This window comes from Mustela erminea, chromosome 3 (assembly GCF_009829155.1).
Source record: "Mustela erminea isolate mMusErm1 chromosome 3, mMusErm1.Pri, whole genome shotgun sequence".
Lineage (NCBI taxonomy): Eukaryota > Metazoa > Chordata > Mammalia > Carnivora > Mustelidae > Mustela > Mustela erminea.
Window position 1 is genome coordinate 73,353,086 of NC_045616.1, and position 24,541 is coordinate 73,377,626.

The window sequence follows — 24,541 nt, forward strand, 5'->3', positions numbered from 1 at the left end:
ATGTTAACTTTTAAAAGCCAAGATTCTCAGATCAAAAATTACAATACAATGTTGTTATGCCCATCATTCAAATAGATGATATGTATTTAGGGAAGAAGGAGAAAAGCCAGTCAAAAACTGAAAAACTGATTCTTACTAAAGCCTTCGGGGTCTTCTTCCCACATTGTTAGTTCCTCTTCAGTTAGCAGAAAATAATGAGAGACTAATCTTCTACATATCTCTGTCAAAGTGGGATACGTGAAGAATGCCATCTTAATCTTATGAGCTTCTAGAGTTTCAGGGCTGCTATCTAGAAAAATAAAATTTCCAAGTGAATCATACAAAGATTCTACCAAAGTTGGATTATGTAACTTAAATAAATTTAAAAATACACTCTTGAGGGAGAATATAAAGTGGTGTATAAATTTTCATTTTTCTTAAGGGCAAATTTCGAAGACAGTTCTTTATTCACACCACACACATCAGTCTTGCAGCTGTCCTCCCACTACAGCCTGTACATCCCCTGCTATATTATCACACCATATTGGAGTGACTTAGATACGTATGTCCTTCTCTCTCCTATAAGAATTCCTCATTCATCTTGGTATACATGCACATGTATGAATTCTAATGTCTAAAAGTAACCTCACTGAAGTTAAAGAAAAATTTTAATTGTACAAATAAATACAGCTTACAACATGAACTGCAGTGGTTATTGAAGTCCCAAAGCTTCAACTGATCTTCTACTATGCTACGAAAGATAGATTACTAATGCTTTCTACAGCTTTTAAAGCTGGCACTCACATATTAAACTCTCTAATCCTTATCTCTAGTTCATGTCCAAGCAACATTTTCCTTTTCACACTTAAATAAATGAATTTCAAATATATAAAAATAGCAATTACTTCACATTTGAAATAATGAGGGGAAAAAGCTGCCAGTAAGGCATTACCTTCAAAATTTTTAGATGGCTTATAAGCATAATTTTTAACAATCATCTTAATAAGATTCATGCATTGAACAATGAATCGTTCGAATGTAACGCCTTCACCAACTTCCGTAAATACATAGCTTACAGAAAATTCCAATGATCTCTGAATTAGAGGAGTAAATGAAAACGGATGCTGATCCAAGAAGTCCAAAAGCTATAAAGAAAAAAATTAAAATTTATTTTCTTCAAGTTCATTTGGGAATATAATGATCCATAAGTACATCTTATAACTTTGCTAATATACATGTGGCAAGATTTGAACCTTGGTGGACAATCTACGTACATCCAGTTTTGCATGGAATACATGTGCACCTTATTTCTTGGGATACACCCTATAATGTGGATTATGTCAGATGGCATCTCATGTCAAGAAATTTCTATCATTTCTAGTCCAGGGTCCAAAATTGATCCACTTCATACTTAATTCAGTAACAACGGGAGAATATGAAACAAAAAGTGTAAAGTATGCAAAAGACAAAAAGTGTAAAGTATACAAAAGTAATAAAGGCAAAAAGTGAAACTACATTTCAATTATCAAACAATTGATGAGGGAGGCTTCTTCTTTACAAAAGAATAACTTAACATTATCAGATTTGCTTTTAAAAAACCAGCAAAGAGGAGAGGGAGAGGAAGTGTACAGATAAAACAGAGTCAACCCTCAACATATGTTGTTAATTCCTGAAGCTAAGTGATGACCTCAAGGGGACTCAAAGTTATTAAATTCTATTTGGAGGTATATTTGAAATATTCCAATTTTTAAAGCTTTAATAAAGTCAGACATTTTAAATGTGAATTTCATAAATGAAATTATTTATAAGCACTGCACAGATCCACTGACTAACCACATCATGTCATTTTACTTTGCTTTGTGTTTTTTTGGGTTTTAACTTAAAATACCTGAGTCAATTTCTTGCTGGATCTTGGAAGATTAGACAGGCTTTTGCTGTTGAGGCTATTTAAAACCTAACTGTGGGAAATAAAGAGAACTAAAACTAAAGGTACTGATACTAAACCGAAGGCATTAAGAATGGCTCATTTCTACTCCTTTTCTCCACTGACAGGAGAACAGACGACCTTACTCCTATTAATCAAACTTCAGGAAAAAAGAGAAAAATAGGCTACAAGTTTAGATACTGCTACCTGTCTTCAACCACGGTTTTACTGCAAGGCAGTCCTCAAACCAGGTCTTCCCAACTCTATGTACTTCTCCCAACCATCCCCAGGCCAAAATTTCATAAAAATCAGTTTCTATAAAACTTAGTTTTATCAGAAATTTATATACATTGCCTAGCACAGTGCACCCATTTAATTCTATTCAAAAGATGTTTGATATTGATGATGATAATCTGTCATTCTAAATATATTGACTTCTTGATATTACACTGCCTGTTATACATGACCCAGTTCCTGCTCAGCTCCAACTGGTACCTTCTTTATATCTGCTTTTATCCTGTAGGCTTGAGAATAAGAAACTTCAGAGGAATGAACCTCTCTAATATTTATTAGGTTTTTTTTTTTTTACAACAAAGTGACTTATAACTGATATATGGCATATAGATTTAATTATAACATGCATGCTAAATACTTTAATACAGTTTAACTTTGCTAGAAACAGAAAGTTACCTTACACTAAAGAACGTATGTTCACACCATTTTCCTTCATAAATCTGAGTACATGTATTTTATTTAAGGAAACATAAACTTAAGATAAAAAGAAAACTTACCACTTTAGTAAAAAGAATGATGGTCTTTTCCAATCTATCTCTACATACGTTATCTGTACCTATATTTCTACCTGTTAAAAACACAATTCAAGTATTAGTACAAGTTTATAATACTCCATAAATTCACAATCAAAACAATGACAAAACTTTTCACAAAAATACTGTCAGATACATTTTTGCATTATAAACAAATTACTGTGCTTTCCCAACTCTAAAAAATTAATCATAAAGTTTTTTAAAAAGAATTACACTTAGCAGACACAGTAATCCCTGGTACCATGTTTCATAAAATCAATCCTAAAATATAAACTAAGCCCATGTTAAAGTAAAAGGGGAGTAGTAATTTTATCTATGAATTACCAATCACATTTTCGCAAAATTGAAATTAGTCATAGTTGAAATTTAGAAGCAAAATTAGTAAAAACAAAGTACTCAAAAGAGTAACATGCTCATTATTTTTCCTGTATTTTCTGACCATTTTCTTCAGATAATTTCCCTGACATACTTAATTGTGTACATTCAGAACAGTGTCCACCAGCCCATCAACTACTCTCTATTATCATACTCTTCCTATTGATCTCATCATTTACATCGTTCTCCTCTCCAGGGAGGGCTCCTATTCTTCCCTGTGCTTCTCCACAGGGTAACCAGAGAAAATGACAACTGTCATAAAAATAAACTACTTTATATAAGTTGTCTTATTCTTATTCATCTTTGCATGTACAGTACCCAGAATAGTGCCTGGCTTAAGGCTCAACAATGTTTTTACTAAGCTGAAAACGGCTGACATAAAACAATCAACAACTCTCTAAAAGTTTGTACACTAAAATATCTCCTCACACTATTAAGTCCCCAAGTACACATACATGTAAACACACACTGAGGATGTACACATGTGTATGTGCTCACGCAAGCACATGTATGTGTACTCTGTGTTTGCAGGTGTGTGCACAGTCAGCAAAGGTGCTTACAATCACAGAAAAAAGGATAATAAACAGACCACGAGTATAACATAACACAAATATAAATGCTAAATTCTCTTGTGTGGATGACAGAGCGTCCTCAAGATAAGCCACGAAAATTAATCTACAAGAAATTTATAAAATTAAAGTACCATTGAAGGTAATTTATGCCATACCCACATGTAAAATGAACTACATGCGTGCGCACACACACACACACACAAACACACAGTATATACAAAGTCTTGGGAGCATGTGGCCCAGGAGCTACACTTAATGAGTATTAAATACATGACCACTGTGGATGTACGCATGGAAGAGGAGTAACAGTAAAAGTATCTACAAAGAAACAGGACACAAAATAGACTGTTTTTAAAAAAAAAAAACTTCTGTAATATTCAGGACAAGACAGTGTATGAAGACAAAGCTGAGCTCCCAATTCAACCTCAGAGTATTAATGATCAAGATGGAAGAGTTTAGCCTCTTCAGATATGAAAGCAGAGCAAAATTATGAATAAGGATTCTACAAATAAAATCTATTGTCAAAGGAGTACTTACTGCATTCCAGAAATTGCTTCAGGCGGTCAAATATTCCATGTAAAAAACCCTAGGAAAAAAATTTTTTAAGGTCTCAATTTATTGTTGTAAACATCTCCCTTACATTTTTTCAAAAATACTAAAATGTATCTATCACATCATTTTAAAAAGTTAAAATGAGATAAAATAAAAATACTCTAGTATTAACAAGTCTTCCATTAGAAAATATAGTATTTCATTTCATCTCTTCAATGTCTCATTTCAGTTACCTAAATCACTTTGCAATAAATAAAACATTACTTAAGCATTCTATTTAACTAAATAATCTCTATTCTCCTCAATGATTTTCTTCTTCACAGCTCTTATAATCCCCAGGCATAATGTTTGTCTATTTTCTGTCTGCTCCCACTAGAATGTACCCTCCCTGAGACTGAGAAATTCACTGTTTTATTACTCTATCCCAGAATCCAGGAATATATGAATAAATAGTACTAATTATTTAAAGTAGAAGCTCTTAATCCCAAGTATCAAATTTATTAGCCTTCAGATATGAGAAGGCATGTCACCATTTATGGTCTGGTAAAAATCTAAACAACCCTTATTTGTTAATGTCTTTTAAGAAATGTTATAAAATGTTTACAGATATAAAGGGATAGTAAAAAACAACCTTATTAAAAATTTTTAAGAATTCAACCACCACAGACTTTTGGGATCAAAAAATTTTGGTGTATAAATATCATAAAAGACGTCACATGCACTTGTAATAAATACGATGGTCCAAGGTTTTTGCTCAAAATAGCTACATGGTGAAGGCTTTCCTGATGAGTAGCTAACTAGAATAGTGTTATTTCCTCTTTGTCCTTAGGAATATATTGTCCACTCATCCATTCTTGAGTTTGGGACAATTCAACAAGGATATCATCATCTGATGACTCAGAAACATATTTCACTTAGACAACTTCACCATCACCATCAGGGCCTAGAACGCTGCTCTCAGTCTTTCTAGAGCATCCATCTTCTGATTCATGTAAAAATTATGAAACCTCTTCCTCTTGTCAATTTTCTTCTCTGTCATTTTGGGCAGAAAATGAAGAATTCTGAATTCTCAGTGTGATAAACAAAAGCTGAATGAAAGTAGAACAAAAAAAGAGTGCTTCCAGTCTTCTTTTATTCCTTCTTAAAGATGATGGAATACACCGTACAACTCAATAAGGAAACTGAAACTGAAAGATGACAATTTCTCTACTGCTTCATCCTTTGGGAATTCCATCATCTTACACTTGTCACACTATTTCAGTCTTTTTAACCACAGTTGAGAATAACTGAAAAGTAATGATAACTAACAAAAAAGTAATTCCTAGGGTGATGGAAGAGGCAAATGTTTCATTACAGGAAAAATAAGATCATTGAGATCCCATATGTATTTTAAATTTATACAGTAGACTAATGATCCCTTAAAGTAATGGTAACATAGAAAGAATTTTACAACAACAACAAAATATGAAAAAAAAAAAGAAAGAATTTTACACTATTCCTTATAAATAATATTAATTTATCAACTGGGATTCTCCAAGGAAAGTAGAAAATCATAAAAGTCATCAACTTTAGTAAGGTGATCAAGAGAATCAGGAATTTATAGAATTATAGACAGCTGATGAATCTGTAGTCCAAGTAAACTAAGTTATAGCTTATGATTTATGTTATATAATAACATAGTAACTCTAACCATGAAATGATCATTTATAGAGCACTTTAATTAGCTGAAACATTTACAAAAAAATCATTGTCTCCCTTAATCCTCACATATCCAATGAAGTAGCCACCATTAATTTCATCTTCATATTATAAAGAAAAAAAAAAGACACTGATTATCAGGGTAAATAAGTAAACAGACGGAGGCCACACTATCAGGAAAAGGCTAAGTCAAGATTCAAATCCAAATCTGTCTGCCTCCAGAAACCAAAATCCCTGCTGAGCAGAGAACCCAGATGCGGGGCTTGATCCCAGGACTCTGGGATCATGATCTGAGCGGAAGGCAGAGGCTTTAACCCATTGAGCCACCCAGGCACCCCGCTAAAGCATCTTTTATGTTCCATATTATTTTTAAGATCTTTATGTTATTTGAGAAACCGCCCTTAACTTGTTAAAATTCTATTTTGTTTCCAACAAGTCAATATACCTTAACTACTACAAAACAGCATTGAACTAAGTAAAAGCTGACATACTGTTTCAGCATATAGAAGAAAGACTCAAGGGAAAGCCAAAAACTCATAGAACATTGACAGTTTCCACTAAAAACCACTATTACGCTTTATAGGAATGTGATTCAAATTGATTTATTTTTATTCAAAAAAAAAACCAAAACACTGATAAACACAAACTGTCAGTTACATAATTTATGATATTCATAATCATACTGCATATAAAAATAATTAGAGTCTTCACATATTCATTCATAAACTACTGAGCATTTACTATTGGCAGAAACTATTTTAAGCTCTGGAATGGAAAGTGAGTGAAACAGTCTCTGCCTTTACGCAACTTAATGCATTCTGGTGCAGGAATTTAGGAGAAGCTGTCTAATTGGTTTCTGGAAGTGTTTTATGGCAGTATGGCAGTATGGCAATAAATATTAATAGTTAAAATAGAACAGCATTAAAATTATGGCTGATTTTTGATACATATTTTGGTAATTTGATAGTATGAATCAGTGCTATCAATATGCGTATACTTGAATCAACCATTTCCAATTCTAATAACTTAGCCTGAAGAGGGCATCAGAAAAGTACACAATGACACATTATATATCCAAATATTCATTCCGACATCACTGAACAACAATTAAAAACTGGAAACAACCTATACACCATCAGTGAATAACTCAGAATTATTTTTTTGTTAGTCATTATCATTACTTTTCTTTTTTTAAATTATTTTTATTAATATATAATGTATTATTTGCCCCAGGGGTACAGGTCTGTGATTCATCAGTCTTACACATTTCACAGCACTCACCATAGCACATACCCTCCTCAATGTCCATCACCCAGCCATCCTATCCCTCCCCTCCAACCCCCCAGCAACCCTCAGTTTTATCATTACTTTGCAATGAATAAATGAGTCTCTTAAATACTATATTTAAATCCTAGCTCCAAAGGATAGCTGGGCAGGTAAGTTAGAGGAATCCTATATTAACGTTATCACTTTTTAAAAACTAGCTCACTCACAGTAATCACAAGAATCATTAAAAACATAACCTGTATTACTGACATGAGAACAATATACATGAGAAAAATGACATACTAAGCTGAAGAAAAAGCAAGTCAAGAAACAGCATATGGGTCTTATTTACATAAAACTGAGAAAAAGAGAGGAGTATCTGAAAGACTATGTACTAAATGTCTTAAAGTATACTTACAAATTTTAGCAATATCTTTGATACCAAGTTTTCAAATGACTATTTTACTTCCTTTCCTTCTGTATTTATCTTTAAAAAAAATAAGCATGTACACTTTTTTAGAACAAAACAGCCATCACACTATAGTGATGTGTATCACCAGCTTTTAAATTCCTTTAACAGTAGAATTATTACTGCAATCAAAATCTTAATGACAGCCATAGTACACTAAAAGTGATTTAAAGCAAACAAACAGAGTAACTCCAGTAAAATCTGGTAGAGCAAACCAAAGACTCAATTAGATATACGTATTTCACAATTCCTGTTCAACGCCCCAAAGCAACCTACAGAAACCTATAGAAAGCAAGCCATAGAAACCTATAGAAAGCAACATTTTAGCTGACTTAAACTCACTGTGAAAACTAACACAGATCTGAATAAATACGTAATACAATCTCATTTTGTTTCAGGATAAAATATATACAGCTATATACTCTTGTGGACAGAAAAAGTAGACGATGCCATACAAACAATAAATATACATCACAAATGTTGGGCTTAACAATAAGGTTTTCCCTTCTTGTATATATATTTTCAGTTGACTACAAAGAGTACACATAAATGTTATGAGGAAACAAAAGAATTCATTTTAAATATCTAAGTCCACAATGGACCTAGAAATGTAGTAACAGCATTCAAATTCAAGAAGTTCACCTCAATTCAAATTATAAATAACACTCTCAATGTATCATGGCACTCTGAGTACTGTCCTAGGCTTACTTCCTCCCCTTCCCGAAGGAGCTGCTTTTGTGAAAAAAAGGCCGTATATCTAAAAAGTATAGTATAAAATATACCAAATGGTAAAAGGTCACTTAATAAAGGTCACTTAATAAAAACTTATCAATGAATGCCAAGTAAAAAGAATAAGCTTTGAAACATTCAGGAAAATACAAAGCACTTTCCCAAAGCCACAAAGAATCAGTAACTGCTTTCACTTACCATCACCTCCATATTCTTATGAGGTTCCACAAATCCATTAACAGTTAATTTACGCAGCACTGTAAAGTAAAATTGAGCTTTATTGCATCTAAATGCCTCATGTTTTAACCTATTACAATCATAATCATAACAAAGACTCAGAATTGCAAAGCCTCATCAAGATTGGGGGTTACTCTAACTTTATCCTTTCATATAATAAAGAAAGGTAATCCCTGATCACTGGTTCTCTTCCAAGTAGGAAACACAGAATGACAACAAAATCTTTGTGACTCAAAAGCTATGCTCTTCTCACATATCTTAATTACTACTGTTTCTAAAACTGTACTGCAAAATTTAATTGCTATAACTATCAGTACTTCTCATCTGCAATAACCCCTTTAAGTTGAAACTGAGAAAGTTATCTTTATTCAATAACCATGAAATATGTCTCAACAGTGACCAAAAAGCTTCATTAAGTTTTAGACTACCTTAATGAAAATACAGTATCTCCTATAAAGGATATAGAAGCTGAACTATTTCTAAATCTGAAACAGACTACAGTGCTCAAGTATAAACAAACATCACATTTTATGAGTAACTGGTATACACAGGAAGACAAGCAGGATAAACGACTGGAAGTCAGATCTATATTTAAATCCTACCTCCAGTGTCTACAACTGTATTACTTTGGGCAACTTTTCTAGATCTCAAAGTCCCTGTCTGTAAACTATGGTTAGTCCTATTTCATGGGTTATGACAGAATTCAGTAATATAATACATGCAAAACAGCACAAATCAGTAACACAAAGATGACAGCAGCACCAGAGACTATAAAATTCAAAAAGTCACACCACTTTAAGAGTTTCTGTAATTCTTTCTGGATAACCGTTTCTCTCTCTATAAAGCCTTTTAATTTCTTCCTCAAGGATGTTGACAAAACCATCTCTACTCATTTACATAATAACCACCTGTATAATGAATTTTACTTGTCAACAGTCCCTTAAAATCATTCATGCTTTTGGTCTACAAGGTAGTTCACCAAAAGGTGCTGAACAGTTTGAAGCCTGTGCATCCACTGTCTGATCATTGTTAAGTGATGCATGAGAACAGTGCCAAGAATGGAGAACGGCATCCTAAGGTACTAAGGGAAGTATGGTAAAAGGGCTTATCAGTAAAGCCAAAGGATGAAAAATGAGCCACAGTAAGAGAACTAAAGGCTGCCTGAGATCAAACTAAGAAACACAAACTAAAAAAGCCTAAGCGCCAGAAGAAAAGAGAGACTTGAAGACAAAGAGAATAAGCCAAGTGTGAGTGTTTTATAAAGGAAAGGAATCTCAGAAAACATTCGTCAAGGTAACCACCTCAGGGAAGGTAAAATAGAAATTTAGGCTAAGGAAGACCTACAAGCAAAGCACAGGAAAACAGGCCGAGATGGTATGCCATCAAGCACCTTCTAAAATCCAATTGAGCTGGAGGTACAAACAAAAAAGACAGAAGCTTGAATTCCCATGAAAAACAGACCTGGGAAACAGAGCTCAACTAATACCTGACAAATGAAGTTTAGTGAAGTTAGCACAGCAACAATAAGGACAGGAGCCCAGAAAGAGAAGTGTAAAGTAGAAGCAAAAAAAGTAGAAGTATTCAAAAGGAACATAGTCAGAGCCCTGAGACCCCAGAAATGTGGCTATAACATAAAACTATCCCACACTTTTACAAATTAGAGGAAAAGCCATTCTCACAAAAGAAAAACCAACCACAAATAAGACCTTGTTTGTGAGGGAAAGACTAATTAACCACTTACTCTCCCAGGGCAAGTGGGAGCAGATAATCCATCAGAGGAACTATGTGTTGACTCCTTTGAGTTATCTCATTTCCAAAATGAACATATCAAGTTTAATAGTACCTTTCAATGACAGCAGAGTTCGTTCTAGTGAACTTAGAACTGCAGCTTCACTGCCAGAAGAAACATGCTGAAGGAATGTGTCTGTATGGTGATTCCACAGAGAGCAGGCAAAATTATAAATTCCAGAAGCTAACTGCAAAGAAATATCAACAGATTTGTTCACAAAAAACATATTTCAGTAGTCAACTAGATCGACACAGTAATACATTTCAGTTTTTAGGTCAGTTTTTAATTACAGTTTTCATGTCATTTTCAAAGAGATGTGAAATAGTTGTCATATCACGTTTCAAACTTTTTAAGACAGAATGTACAGTATCAAGGACCGCTGGCTACTGCTGTGAACACATATACACACCTAAAATATTTTTCTCTTGAAACAGAACTTAGTCTGATGCCCGCACTGCAGTCTGACATTTTCTACTTAAACCTTTTTCTTATACTAGTATATTGCAACACTCAGTTTTTTAAAACAGTGACAAGACTGTCATTGAGTATGACGTATAAAGCAATATACTAAGAAATACAAAAGAATCAGGTTTCTGTGTTCTGCCAGTTCCATCCATTATGGTTTCAGGGCATTTAAAGCAGGAACATACAAACCACAATGCTTGTCAGGCTGCTTTCCTAATACGTTCTGATATTTACAAACCTCACTTTCACACTGGGAGGCAATTGGCCTCTGCCACCCAGGTTGAGCCAGAACCATTTCCAGGGTTACCGTCAGCTTTTTTGTTCGTTTTTCCAGAAGGTCTAAGAGAAATCCAGCTGAGTCTATATGGCCATTTAATTTTAATAAAATGAGATGAAAGTACACATGAATGACTAGTTGTCAGTAGCAAACTCTAGAACGCTTTTTCTTATTCCAGATAAAAGTACATTATTTCCATTATTTCCACTAAACACTGGGTTTATAGTAATTTTAGGCATCAGAAACCTTTCAGAAATGCAATCTTTTAAATAAAATTTCTATTTAAAAAATTTAATTTCTATTATTTTAATTCAGTAATTTTAGGCCTGTGCTTACAGATGTAGGGAAAGAGCTTTGCCAAATCCCCATGGTGACTCTACAAGTATCTACATAGGCCGCAAAAGGCTTGAACCTCAGCTAACAAGAGTATCAGCATAACATATTATAATCCTCCTGGAAAACAAGAAATGGAAAGCCTGTAAGGAACTTCTACAAGACCACCTCCTGCTCACCTCTCACCTCCTGTGTTCTGATGGGATTTAAGTTTTCTGACCCATCCCCCTCAAAACAGAGCTGCAGAAAATAAAACCATTTAGTTACGCTGTAAAAGTGGCTCCTTAGCAATGGGGCATCCCACAATTTGTACCTGAGTCATTCAGTCCATATTGCTTTGGTCATTCTTTTTGGTATGTGGAACAAAAATCACAAGGAGTTGGTACCAATGTATCTGATTTCTTTCCTTTATCCAAAGTAAGTAATAAACTGCTGGAATCTAAAAGGCCTCCTATCTTTACTAACTGGTCAGTCAGAGCTTTGGTCCTCCCTAATCTTATGCATATGCTTGAAAGAGGTACAATGACTACTTATTAAGTAAATTCAGCATATTCTCAAATACACGCAGAATATTTTAGAGAGTAAAATCAAATTATTTAATCATATGTTTCATGATAGTCAAAATAACGTAGTGATAATTAGCTCAATACTACTGTACAACAAGCAGCAATACCATTAAAAAGTTAAGGGTCTAAAATTGGTTATCATCCTAGGGAACAATGCTATAAAAGAGAGGAAAACAGCCAATCTAATCAGAAGGGATATTATCTGAAGGAAAAAAAGAAAACACTTCAAAAAACATTTAAGCTTTACTTAGAACTACAGTGAACTTCAATATTTTTCTTAGTAAATCAAGTCCTTTCTGAGAATATGGGGCTAAAATATCTGTCTAGAATTGGAAAATCCATCATCTTAATTTTTATCACACTTACTGGTAAATGTAAGTTAGAGCATCCTATACTTTTCCAAACATATAAATCACCAAACTATCTGTCTGCCAGAATAAAGTGAAAGAAAAGAAAGGCATTTAGAGGCAGGGAAGGAATAGTAATGGTACATACAGAAAACCTAAAAGCAAAGTTTTAAACTAAAGTATAATTTCTTATTGCAGCAAATATTTCAACAAAGTAAACTGAAGTCTATAGCCCTGGCCATAATTTTAGACCCATTTTATACTTATGTACTAAATAAGATCTAAGAGGAGACACAATTCAAGTAAGAACAGAAAATTTCAAGTAAGAACAGAAAATTATTACACTCTAAAGCAGTCTCTTGCTTACAACTTCCATTCCATTTCTCCTTCACATCTCCTCCTTAAAACTATTTGTTTCAGGGTCACCTGTGTGGCTGAGTCTGTTAAGCACCTGCCATTGGCTCAGGTCATGACCCCAGGGTCCTGGGATGGAATCCCACAACAGACTCCCTGCTCAGCAGGGAGCCTGTTTCTCCCTCTCCCTCTGATGCTCCCCCTGCTTGTTCTTGTTCTTTCCCCCTCTGTCAAATTAAATAAATAAATAAATAATAAATAAATAAATAAAATCTTTTAAAAAATTTCTAAAAACTACTTGTTTCACATTAACTTCTACATATAGATTTCATTTAAAATGTTCAAAAGGTTTGTCTATATATATTTTTTAAATCAGTGTTATTTTAAGTCCCTTGAACTCTTATAAAAGGTATTTCCAGGAAACAAGTATTCATGTAGGTTATGTTAATCACATAATAAAATTAATTAAGTTAACAACAGAATAAGAGTTACTTACTGAACTCTGCACTAGGCAATGCTCTCAGCAGTTCACCTCTATCACCTTATTTAACCATCACAATATAAAAAGTAGATATATACCCTTTTCACAATAAGGAAACTGAGGTATTGAAAGGTTAAGTAACTTGCCCAAGAGCAAAGAGTGTAATTAGGAAGAGGAAGAGACAGGTCTGAAACCAAGGAAGGTGCTCAGCTTACATTTTTTTTTTTTTTAAGATTTTATTTATTTGACAGAGAGAGATCACAAGTAGGCAGAGAGGCAGGAAGAGAGAGAGAGGAGGAAGCAGGCTCCCCACCAAGGAGAGAGCCTGATGTGGGGCTTGATCCCAGGACCCTGGGATCATGACCTGAGCCGAAGGCAGAGGCTTTAACCCTCTGAGCCACCCAGGCGCCCCTCAGCTTACATTTTTAAACCTCTATGTTCTAAAGCTTCTTAATATAGTACATAGCAATTAACTACACAGTAATTTAGTAAAATAAAATATTAATTGTATAAATTCTGTTTAAACTTTCTAGTACCAAAATACAAATACTAAGTAGATACCATCCCATACTCTCAGAATCAATATAGTAAATCCTATTCTCCAAAAGTTGTGTAACAGTTCAATAATGGTAGTAGAATCTTGGGGCGCCTGGGTGGCTCAGTGGGTTAAGCCGCTGCCTTCGGCTCAGGTCATGATCCCAGGGTCCTGGGATCAAGTCCCACATCGGGCTCTCTGCTCGGCAGGGAGCCTGCTTCTTCCTCTCTCTCTTTCAGCCTGCCTCTCTGCCTACTTGTGATCTCTGTCTGTCAAATAAATAAATAAAATCTTTTAAAAAAATAAATAAATAATGGTAGAATCTTCTTTTCATAACAAAAAGGAAAACTGACCCATACTCACTGAGATCAATACTGCTGTTAATATGGATGCAATAAACTGAATGAGAATCTCACCTAACAAATTCTTCCATAACTCTCAATACTCCTTTGTACAACACTCAACAGAAAAACACGAACTTTTGTTCTATTACTTATGTGAAGTACCTACGCAAGAAAGTTACTATAAATTGAACGCTGTTCGTATACAAATATATAATCTTTGTATGTATATAAAATTTGGAGCAAGTCCCATTCATCAATCCTATGAGTCAGTGCCTTTCATCTAATTCTCAATGTACTCCTCTAGCACTACATGCCAGACTCAATAATGAAAACAACAGTAACCATTGCCTAGTTACTTAATTAAAAAGTAGTATTAAGCTTGAGGGAAAAAAGTTGACCAAATGGAACCTGACACCAGCTGAAGAAAAAACCTTGTAAGGGATAATCTACCACTCTAAATCACCAGCATAACATAACTGAACTCGAGGTTCATCACCAGGGGTGCATCAAATATAACACAACCCAAGAAAGTGTTGAAAGCAAAGAACTTTGTATTATTTGTTACAAATAAGGAGACAAGGAGCTAGCTCTCAAACCACTCTCCCCATGAGGTTGTGACTTTATTCAATGTATGAAGGGGCAGGAGCAGGAGCTCACATAAGCACTCTGGTTCGACTGTGCTTGTCTAACATGTCAACATGCCTGCTGGTACATATGTCTTATCTTCCAAAAACTGGCAGAAAGCTCTGCCCACCGGAGGAGGCCTTAGAATTATAAAGAACTAAAGCTAACTTCAGGACAATGCATCGGGGCTTCTGCACAAGTCCTCACTTCTAATCCAACTCAAACTGGCTCACATAGGAGCTATCAGGGGAGATAGCTAGCAAGGGGCTCTCACATGAAACACCGGGTTGGGCCTCCCCTTGGCTGAAACTGCTGGTTCTGCAAAACAAAACACACTCCTTCCCTGCTTTTGGCCCTTCCCCTCCTTCCTTTCACTGACAGCTTTCAGCTTTAGGCTGACTTACTTGAGACCTCTTCTGTAACTTCCAGTTGGCATTCCAGCTAACAAAAACAAGTCACATTTATTTTCAAGGTACTTTACACTAACTAACAAAATGGCAAAACTAGTGTAACAGTTACAATTTTTTCAGGCACACTTCTATTAGCAGGAGAATATCTCTTTAGAGAGCTCGACCATCTGTATATACACAATGTAAATTACAGTACACATACCCAACATAAAATCCTCCCCCTCATTCCCAACACAAAAAACAAAATATACCACAGAACATCTGTGCACACTATACTAAACGTTCTTACAGTCACAAAAGTGAAGAAAAGGAAGTTTTTCATTACAGTGGAATCAGTCATTATAATAAAATTCCACTTTCCTCCATAAAATCGTCCTCTTCTCCATTTATCATTTTACTCTAAAACATGTTTAAGAAAGTTTAATAATTCAGATAATCAAAAGTTCTATCCATTCTACCTTAAACAACTTTCAGCAATTTTTGAAATTTTCATCCCTTTTCTTAAAAAATTCCATAACATTTACAGATACTAAAGGCAAAGTTAGATTTATTAATTCTTCCTCCTTTCTAGCTCTGAAAATTAATAGTATGAAAGTATCACTTTAATTAGTCATATAAATATGAAAAGCACCTAAGTAGCTTGGCACACAGCAGATAATGCTAAATGAAGGCAAACAGCATTTAAGGCAAAAATCAAGAAAGAATTGGTAGTATTGCGGAAGACATTTTTAATTCATATTCTTCTTTGTCTCATACTCCAGTTCTGGAACTAAGCACCTAATTAAGGACATTAGGCATCTATTAAAGCTCTAATTCAAGATTCTTTTTAGCTAGCCTACAAACAAATGGCCTCTACCCAAACAAAAGATGGCTGTAATGAAGAATAAGCAATGGCACTACCCTTTCAGCCCAAGGGTAAAAGGAGAAAAACAAATAATGAAGGAAGAAACCACAGAATTTGGGGAGAAGCACTGCCAGCTATCCTAGGTAAACAAGTCCTGCACAAGCTTCTAGCAGCTTCAGAAACCACCACCTGATAATGCTTACAGAAAGCTCAGCTGGAAAAGGGAAAATAACGAAGCAAGTACATGAAATAAAAATATTTCTTCTACATTTTCTAATGTAGAAAATTTCTAATGTTCAAAAGTGTGGAGGGGGAAAGGGAGATAATTCAGTGAGACCATATGAAAATAAGCTATTTAACGAAACGTTTTAGATTCTGGTTCACAAAAAACACAAACACTTGCATATTATTTTTCGAAACCAGAAGAAACACTGCCACCCACTGACTGCTGAGTGATTTTTTAACATATAAGTACAAAGCCTTCACTCCTTGAATGTCAAAAAGGAACCATTACGGAAGTTTTATTTCTTTTAGCATTTAAAATATTCTTACACCTTTTTAGTTTCCAGATCATGGTTCTCACAATTTTCTCCTAAGAAACACTACCAGTGAAAAACTCCTAAATCAAAGTCTTGTAATTCATCGCTAACAGTGGGGCACAAAATATTACCCATAATCTATAGTTATCAAACCTGTTTGACCTTAATCTCAACAAGGAACATAATCAAGAGATGTAGAATGTACAAAATCCTGTAAGACAAGTCAGCCAATTCTTTCACCAAGTAGCATGAAAAAAAGAAAAAGGAAATGAGTACTATTCTAAATTAAAAGACACTTGAAAGACAACCAAACATACCGACCTTATTCAGTTTTCTGGCTCACAAAAACCACTTGTTAGAGTATATTTGAGAACAATGTAGAAAATTTGCTGAAAGTATTAAATGGTACTAAAAATCACTGTTTTTATTTTTCTTAAGTTTGATAAAAGTTAAACAACTATAAACAAATTAAGTATCCTTCTACAGATGAATACTCAAGTATTTATCACTAAATACTTTAAACACCTTAGGAAAAAACGTGAAAAAACAAAAACAGCAAAATGTTAACTGCCAAATCTAAGTGATGGGTATATGGCAGTTTGTATTTTTCACATGCCATCTACATGTTTTAAAGATTTAAAGAAAAAATATTCAAAATAAGAAATTTTAAAAACGTCTGTATGACAAAAGAAAAATAGTTATTCTGGTAGTAATCAGTTTTTGTTTCAATACAAGGCTTAAATATAAATTTGCTTCCATTGAACCATATATATATATATATGGTTCAATGGAGATATATATATATATATATATATATATATATATATATATATATATATAACTGCCAAAATGTCTCAGGACAGAAGCTCCAGTGGGTATAAGAGCTATCACAAAAACAATTTCCAAATCTAAACTACCAAAGTCTGTCAACAGATATTTACTTATTTCCATTGATGGGACATTCCTAAAGACCTGTAGCATCTGTTACCTACATTTCTTTTAGTAAACCCTCATTTTCTTTTTGTTCTCAAACCTGCCACTGGTATAGCTGAAACCCAGGGGGGTCTAAGTTCCCTAAGTCCTCTAACCCTTGCACAGTCACAGACCTGTCTTCTGCCACTGGTACCTAAATGATGCTCTCATGTATTCAAAGAATCACAATTTGTGAAGGGGAAGAAAAAGGTCAAACTATCCTTCTTCCCACTTGGGACCTTATCTTTTTTCATAGCTGTGTTTCAGGCATCTAATACAGCGACTAGCAGAGTACGAAGCCGATATTTGTCTTGTGGCTAGAACAAACAATACTACTTCAAGAGCAACTTATGAAGAGAGTTTAGTAGTAAATTTTTTTGAGTTTTTACTCTCCTTTTCCTGAGCCCCCTTTTCTAGGACCCAGGAAATGGTTTGTATACTACAGAAAAGACAAGCACCATGCTATACTAAAAATCTCTTCTGTTCAGTGCACAGCTCCCCATGACCTTTTTCTGGCTCAAGCTAGCCCAATGAGTCTCTCTCCTCCCTTAAAAGTTCCCACCAAGGGCGCCTGGGTAGCTCAGTGGGTTAAAGCCTCTGACTTCGCTCAGTTCATGATCCCAGTTTCCTGGGATCAAGCCCCTCTCTGCTCAGCAGGGAGCCTGCTTCCTCCTCTCTCTCTGCCTGCCTCTCTGCCTACTTGTGATCTCTGTCTGTCAAATAAATCAATAAAATTAAAAAAAAAAAAAGTTCCCACCAAAAGGCTCTTTTCCCCCTCCTATTAATGTTAGCCTAGACATACACATAAAAGCTTAAATCCCCACACAGGCTCATAGCAGGAATGACCCTCTATAAAATCTGAAGCCATTCTTTAAATAATGTGTTTTTAAAAGCCAATATAAAATTTGGCAGAGCAAGAGACAAGATCTAGAATCAATATGGCACTTAGTGAGGCAATCTGAATCACCCAAATGAAACTGAAAACAGGGTGCCTGCATGGCTCAGTTGGATTAGGCTACTGCCTTCAGCTCGGGTCAAGATCCCAAGAGTCCTGGGATCCAGTCCCGCACTGGGTTCCCAGCTCCATGGGGGATCTGCTTCTCCCTCTGACCTTTTCCCTCTTAATGCTCTCTCTTTCTCTCTCTCAAATAAATAAATAGAATCTTAAAAACAAAGAACAACAAAAAAAAAGCAAACAAACTGAAAACAAAACTATTTCACCTATTTACTGATTTGCTTAGAAACACACATTTATGGGGTACCTGGGTAGCTCAGTTAAGCATCTGCCTTCAGTTCAGGCTATCCCATGGGTCCTGGAATTGAGCCCCACATCGGGCTCCTTACTCAGTGAGGAGTCTACTTGTCCCTCTCCTCTCCCTCTGCCCCTCTGCCTTCCCCCAACCCAGCTCACGCTCTTTCTCACTCACACTCACTCTCAAATAAATAAAATCTTAAAAACAAACAAACATATATTTATGTTTTAAGTAAATTTCACTACAGTATAATATCCTGAAGGCTAGAGTTATACCATGTAAGTGGCACCTTGGTACACTCACATATTTAATATTCATAATTTCTGTTTGGGAACTATTTGGGAATTTCCCCTAGGGATCATAAGCATGAAGTTAGAGGTTTCCAAAGAGTAAGTATAAAAGTCTCCGCTACAAGGCTGAGTGATCTTAACACTAACCAATCCATCTCAAAGTAGCTATGTGGCTCCATTTTGTTAGCTTATTTAGAACACATACAAACTCATCAGGAAGACTATTCTGAAGTGTGACTGACCTTTGAATAACATGAGGGTTAGGGGCAACACCCACCTCCACATACAGTCGAAAATTTGTGAATAACTTTTGACTCCCCCAAAACCTAACTATGAATAGTCTACTGTCGACCGGAAGCCTTCTTGGTAACATAAACAGTTGATTAACACGTGTATTTTGTATGTCGTAAGTATTATATACTGTATTCTAACAATAAAGTTAGAGAAAGAACATACAACAAAAATAATAAGAACATTTACAAAACTGTACTGTAAAAAGATTCCATATGCAAGTGGATCTGCACAGTTCAAACCTGCGCTGTTCGAGGGTCAACTATACTGTAATGTGGATTCATCTTGCTTCCGTTTCCTTTTACCCCTACCATACAAACAATACTCATCTGTTCAGTGGGAATTTATTCATCATCAACCCTTCAGTTCTTAAAATTTCTAAGTTTTAGCCTTAAGAGTTAACATCAATATTTTTACATTCAGGTTTCTATGAAAAGCATAGTTTTATAAAAAATCCACTTTTGTATCAAATCAAGCTCTATTTTGTGACTGCCAACAATTTTCTCTCAACTGCTGATTCTATAATATGGCACGCCTCAAAAGAACGTAATTTATTTTAATGTGAAAGAAAAAGAGGATATAGAAATATCCTTAGACATGGGTTGCACTGAGCAGCAGGTTCTACTTTTAAGTGTATGCTGCACTCCTTTGCTAGAAGAACTAGCTCAACTATGACATCACATTTTTTATGTGTGAAATTAACTCAGAACATGAAGACCACTTAGCATCACAGTAAAAGTATTTTTAAAAGAACTTTCCTATACTTCAGATTACCAAAATAATAGGGGCTAACTTTATTAACTAGCAAAACTGTTTTTTATAATAATCTCTTCCTACATATACTACCTTCAATTCAATTACACATCTTATACCCCATCAAACCCATCAGACATGATTGTATTTCCCTCTATACTATGCTCTGTGTTTCCAGATTCAGCCACTCCAATCCATACTGAAAGGTGCTAAGCTGAATTTTTTTCAAGGTATCTTTGGCTTTACATATCCTCCCAAAATTCCTGCTCTTTTATACTATGCCACTTTGAAATCTGGAAGGTACCTAAGAACAAGTCACCTCTTCTACTTACTCATTTAGCAGTTACTGAGCACCACCCACTTTTCTGCATCCTTCTGGGCTTGACAGTAAGACTATAACACTAAAGACTACAATTTTCTCTCTCATGAAACTCACAGTGAAGTGGATCTCAGAAAGATAAGTCAACAATTCTAAGTCAGCACCATGGAATACGATGGAATACGATGCCTGAAGTACATACAGAATGGTAGGAAGACCTGTATTTTACAACATACAGAGAAAAACAGGCTCCTCATACTACAAGAAAACTGACCAAGAAAGTTGAAGGGCTCAGAAAGCTAACTCAAACAAGCTATCCAGAATACAGTCTCTGATTAGATACGATTCCTAGAAACTGCTTAGGCTAAATATAAATTATACCTGAAAACTAAAGCAACATGTTAAGAGAATACAACTTGAGAAAGCTGAACTACGAATTCAGACTTCTGAGGAAGGGTACTCTTTCATAAAATAATCGCAACCCTCAACCTTCTAGACATCTGACTTGGGAAAAGAGCCAATATAAAAGTAAGTGGAAGAGTGTAAGATGGAGATAAAGTCGAGCAAAATCAGCAAGAAATTCACAGAAAGATCTGAGAGAATAAACAGTCCATTTCTTAAATCCTAGTTGGATAGCAAGCAAAAGCAATGATTTAGAAAACAACCTTCAACAAAAAGAATTTCTCTTACACTCAACATCCTTGGATAAACCTAATATTGGCTATTTAAACCAACTGGGTTCAAAGTAGAAAACCTAATGTGATTCTGGCTTAGACTCTGATATATGTAAGAAATACCTGGGAAGCCTGTTACAAATGCAGAGTCCCAAATTATATATATCCTCAAAGTGAGGATTACAAAGGCAAACATGAACACTATTAAAAATACTATGAGGGCACCTAGGTGGCTCAGTAGGTTAAGGCTCTGCCTTCGGCTCAGGTCATGATCTCAGGGTCCTGGGATTGAGCCCCGCATCGGGCTCTCTGCTCAGCAGGGAGCCTGTTTCCCTCTCTCCCTCTGCCTGCCTCTCTGCTTACTTGTGATCTCTCTCTCTCTCTCTCTCTGTCAAATAAATTAAAAAAAAAAAAAAAACTATGAGACTCAGTAGTGTTACATGGTACAGTACAAAATATTAGGTTGAACAATATGAAAATCACTACTTTAATAAGGTGAAAATAATCAAATACAAAAATGTCAAAGTGAATGAAAAAATGCAGTCTCTTCAAAAAATGGTGCTAAAACACCCAATAAAGGGCTCTCACCCACCACTTGTCAGACTCCTTGCCTACATCTGCCCTACAGGCATCAATTGCCCAGGAATGTCAATTTTAACTTTCTATATTCCAACTCTATCCTTCATAAATGTTCTCTTTATCACAGCTTCTTGTTTCCATCTGAACCTCAAAAGCCTCAAAACGGTCTCTGCCCTCAGACCATTTCACTACCAACCAATCCCTGCTTACTGGCAACTAAGCAATCTTATTCATCACTATCCAGTTTAAAATCTTACAAATGTTACCTATTATACTAAAGCTTTTAGGACCACTGGAAAGAATTCATAGTCTTTGATTAAAATATTTAGAGGGGTAAAAATACAGGCATTTTCTTATCAGTAGCAGTTTTCATAATCAAATTTAACTATGTTAAATCACTTACATCATAAAACAATTTCCTATCAGCAGCCAGTCGTTTGGAAGCCAGAGTCTTGGTAACATGATAGAAGGTAAGTAATGCTCTGTGCTGTCGAAGATCATCTTGGACTTTCACAGATTCTATAAGAGTGGGAATCAGTTCAGGCCACTGTCTAGGACAGTCCAATCGAGCAACTTTCGCAATTAGCACTGCAATCTGAGTTGCAATCTAAAGGGAAAAAAATTAATCATCAAAAATAAACATATGTAATCAAATCAGCAGATAAGGAATGCATTCAGTTAGTTAGTTGATGGTTAGTTAGACATTGGACAAAAGTAAATAAAATTTCCCTAAAATCTGCTTACTGAACATAGTTATTCACAAAGTATGGTCTATGAATCGAGGCTAGATTTTCTTCATGTAACTTCTCCCAAAATAATACATTCCAACAGACTAAAGGAAGAAGTAGATATGAAAATCTAGATGTTTTTAAATACCAGACACTATGGCAATATGCAAAAAAGCACAACATCTCACTAAATATTTGGGGAAAGTGCTATGGTTCATCCCTTAAAGTTCTATTATGCTAACAAGTGATGGTTTTATTATTTTCAATTAATATTTTTCAATTTGTTTTCATTGCTAACACAGTAAGTATCAAAGATACAACACTTTTTAAATATTCAAATTAATAAAGTGTAATAAATAGGAACTTGTAAAAATCTAAGGATTTTTGTAACTATAAGCAAAACTTACTCTTTTAAGAAAAATCTCACTCTGTAGGATAAAAAAAATTAACTGTGTAATCTATTATCTAACCCCCTCAGTGTACACAGTGAGAATCAAAAATGTGATGGATGAAGGAATAGAGAAGACATCCGGTAGTGTAAAGAAAGAAGGGAGGAGAATAACAAATCATTAAAATTAATTTCTAAGACAATAAATATATAGAGACTTAATTCCAATTGTGTGTATCTTAAAATGACTTCTGAATTTTAAAACAAGAGCTGAATATAACCAAAATTCTTAATAGTTGGAACCAAATCTCAGAATTTAAAACCCATAAACGTCACAAATGGACATTATAAAATTTCATTTTTAATGCCAAAAACAAAATTAATTTGGGAAAGAAGTAAAAAGTAAGGCAAAAGAAAGAATACTTAGCTTTCATTTTCTCACTAACCTGGTTTACTGGTTCATTGAAATTGGTGATTAACCCTGCACGCAAAGTAGATTTCTCCTCCTCCGACAGAGCACTATAAAAAGAGTTAATTATTATGCAAAAGAATGCTACCTAAAAATAAACAATGGTAAACACTATTTTGAATTTTAACAATAAAATGCCTTGGAACAAGTGATTCTGATTACATCTGCTAAACAAACAGAATTATTTCCATTACTTACAATACTGGCACATCAAATAACTCATAAGCACAAAACTCCTTCACAAGGAGAAAAAATATGAAGCAGAAAATAGTAAACAGTAAAAATAAGACAAATCCAGATTAAGAAATGTGGTATTTTGACACTTCCTTAATGGGTATATAAATAGTTACCTAAAGAAAACTTAGTCATTGCTAAATGAAATGTGTCGTCCATTGACTTCTTTTATAAAATTTGAGTGAGGTTATTCTATGAAGGATCAAGAATCAAAGAATATCTGAGATGAGGGACTTACTAGAAATCAAATAGTCTTAGCAGACAACAAAAAGAAATAAAAGGCATCCAAATTAGCAAAGAAGTCAAACTCTTACTCTTTGCAGATGATATGATACTTCATATGGAAAACCCAAAAGAGTCCACCCCAAAACCGCTAGAACTCATACAGGAATTCAGTAAAGTATCAGGATATAAAATCAATGTACAGAAATCAGCTGCATTTCTCTACACCAACAAGACAGAAGAAAGAAATTAAGGAGTCAATCCCATTTAAAATTGCACCCAAAACCATAAGATGTCTGGGAATAAATCTAACCAAAGAGACAAAGAATCTATACTCAGAAAGCTATAGAATACTCATGAAAGAAATTGAGGAAGACACAAAGAAATGGAAAAATGTTTCATGCTCATGGACGGGAAGAACAAATACTGTGAAAATGTCTATGCTACCTAGAGCAATCTACACATTTAATGCAATTCCTATCAAAACACCATCAACTTATTTCAAAGAAATAGAACAAATAATCCTAAAATTTATATGAAACCAGAAAAGACCCTGAATAAGAATGTTGAAGAAGAAAATCAAAGCTGGCAGCATCACAATTCCAGACTTCAAGCTCTATTACAAAGCTGTCATCATCAAGACAGTATGGTACTTGCACAAAAACAGACACATAGATCAATGGAACCGAATAGGGACCCCAGAAATGGACCCTCAACTCTATGGTCAACTCATCTTTGACAAAGCAGGGAAGAATGTCCAACGGAAAGAAGACAGTCTCTTCAACAAATGGTGTTGGGAAAATTGGACAGCCCCATGCAGAAGAATGGAACTG

The 24,541-nt window shown here is 34.8% G+C and overlaps 1 protein-coding gene across 4 annotated transcripts in view; it reads right to left on the reverse strand.

Moving 5' to 3' along the window:
- IPO11 (importin 11) overlaps positions 1-24,541 on the reverse strand; it is a 215,873-nt gene that overhangs the window by 153,258 nt on the left and 38,074 nt on the right. For all 4 annotated transcript variants that reach the window (XM_032336151.1, XM_032336150.1, XM_032336152.1 and 1 more), the window contains exons 4-11: positions 23,230-23,302; positions 22,071-22,274; positions 10,472-10,604; positions 8,590-8,648; positions 4,215-4,263; positions 2,695-2,765; positions 932-1,124; positions 137-289 (exon numbers count right to left, since the gene is read on the reverse strand). In XM_032336151.1, the coding sequence (XP_032192042.1) occupies positions 137-289; positions 932-1,124; positions 2,695-2,765; positions 4,215-4,263; positions 8,590-8,648; positions 10,472-10,604; positions 22,071-22,274; positions 23,230-23,302 (935 nt within the window). The remainder of the gene's footprint in view (positions 1-136; positions 290-931; positions 1,125-2,694; positions 2,766-4,214; positions 4,264-8,589; positions 8,649-10,471; positions 10,605-22,070; positions 22,275-23,229; positions 23,303-24,541) is intronic.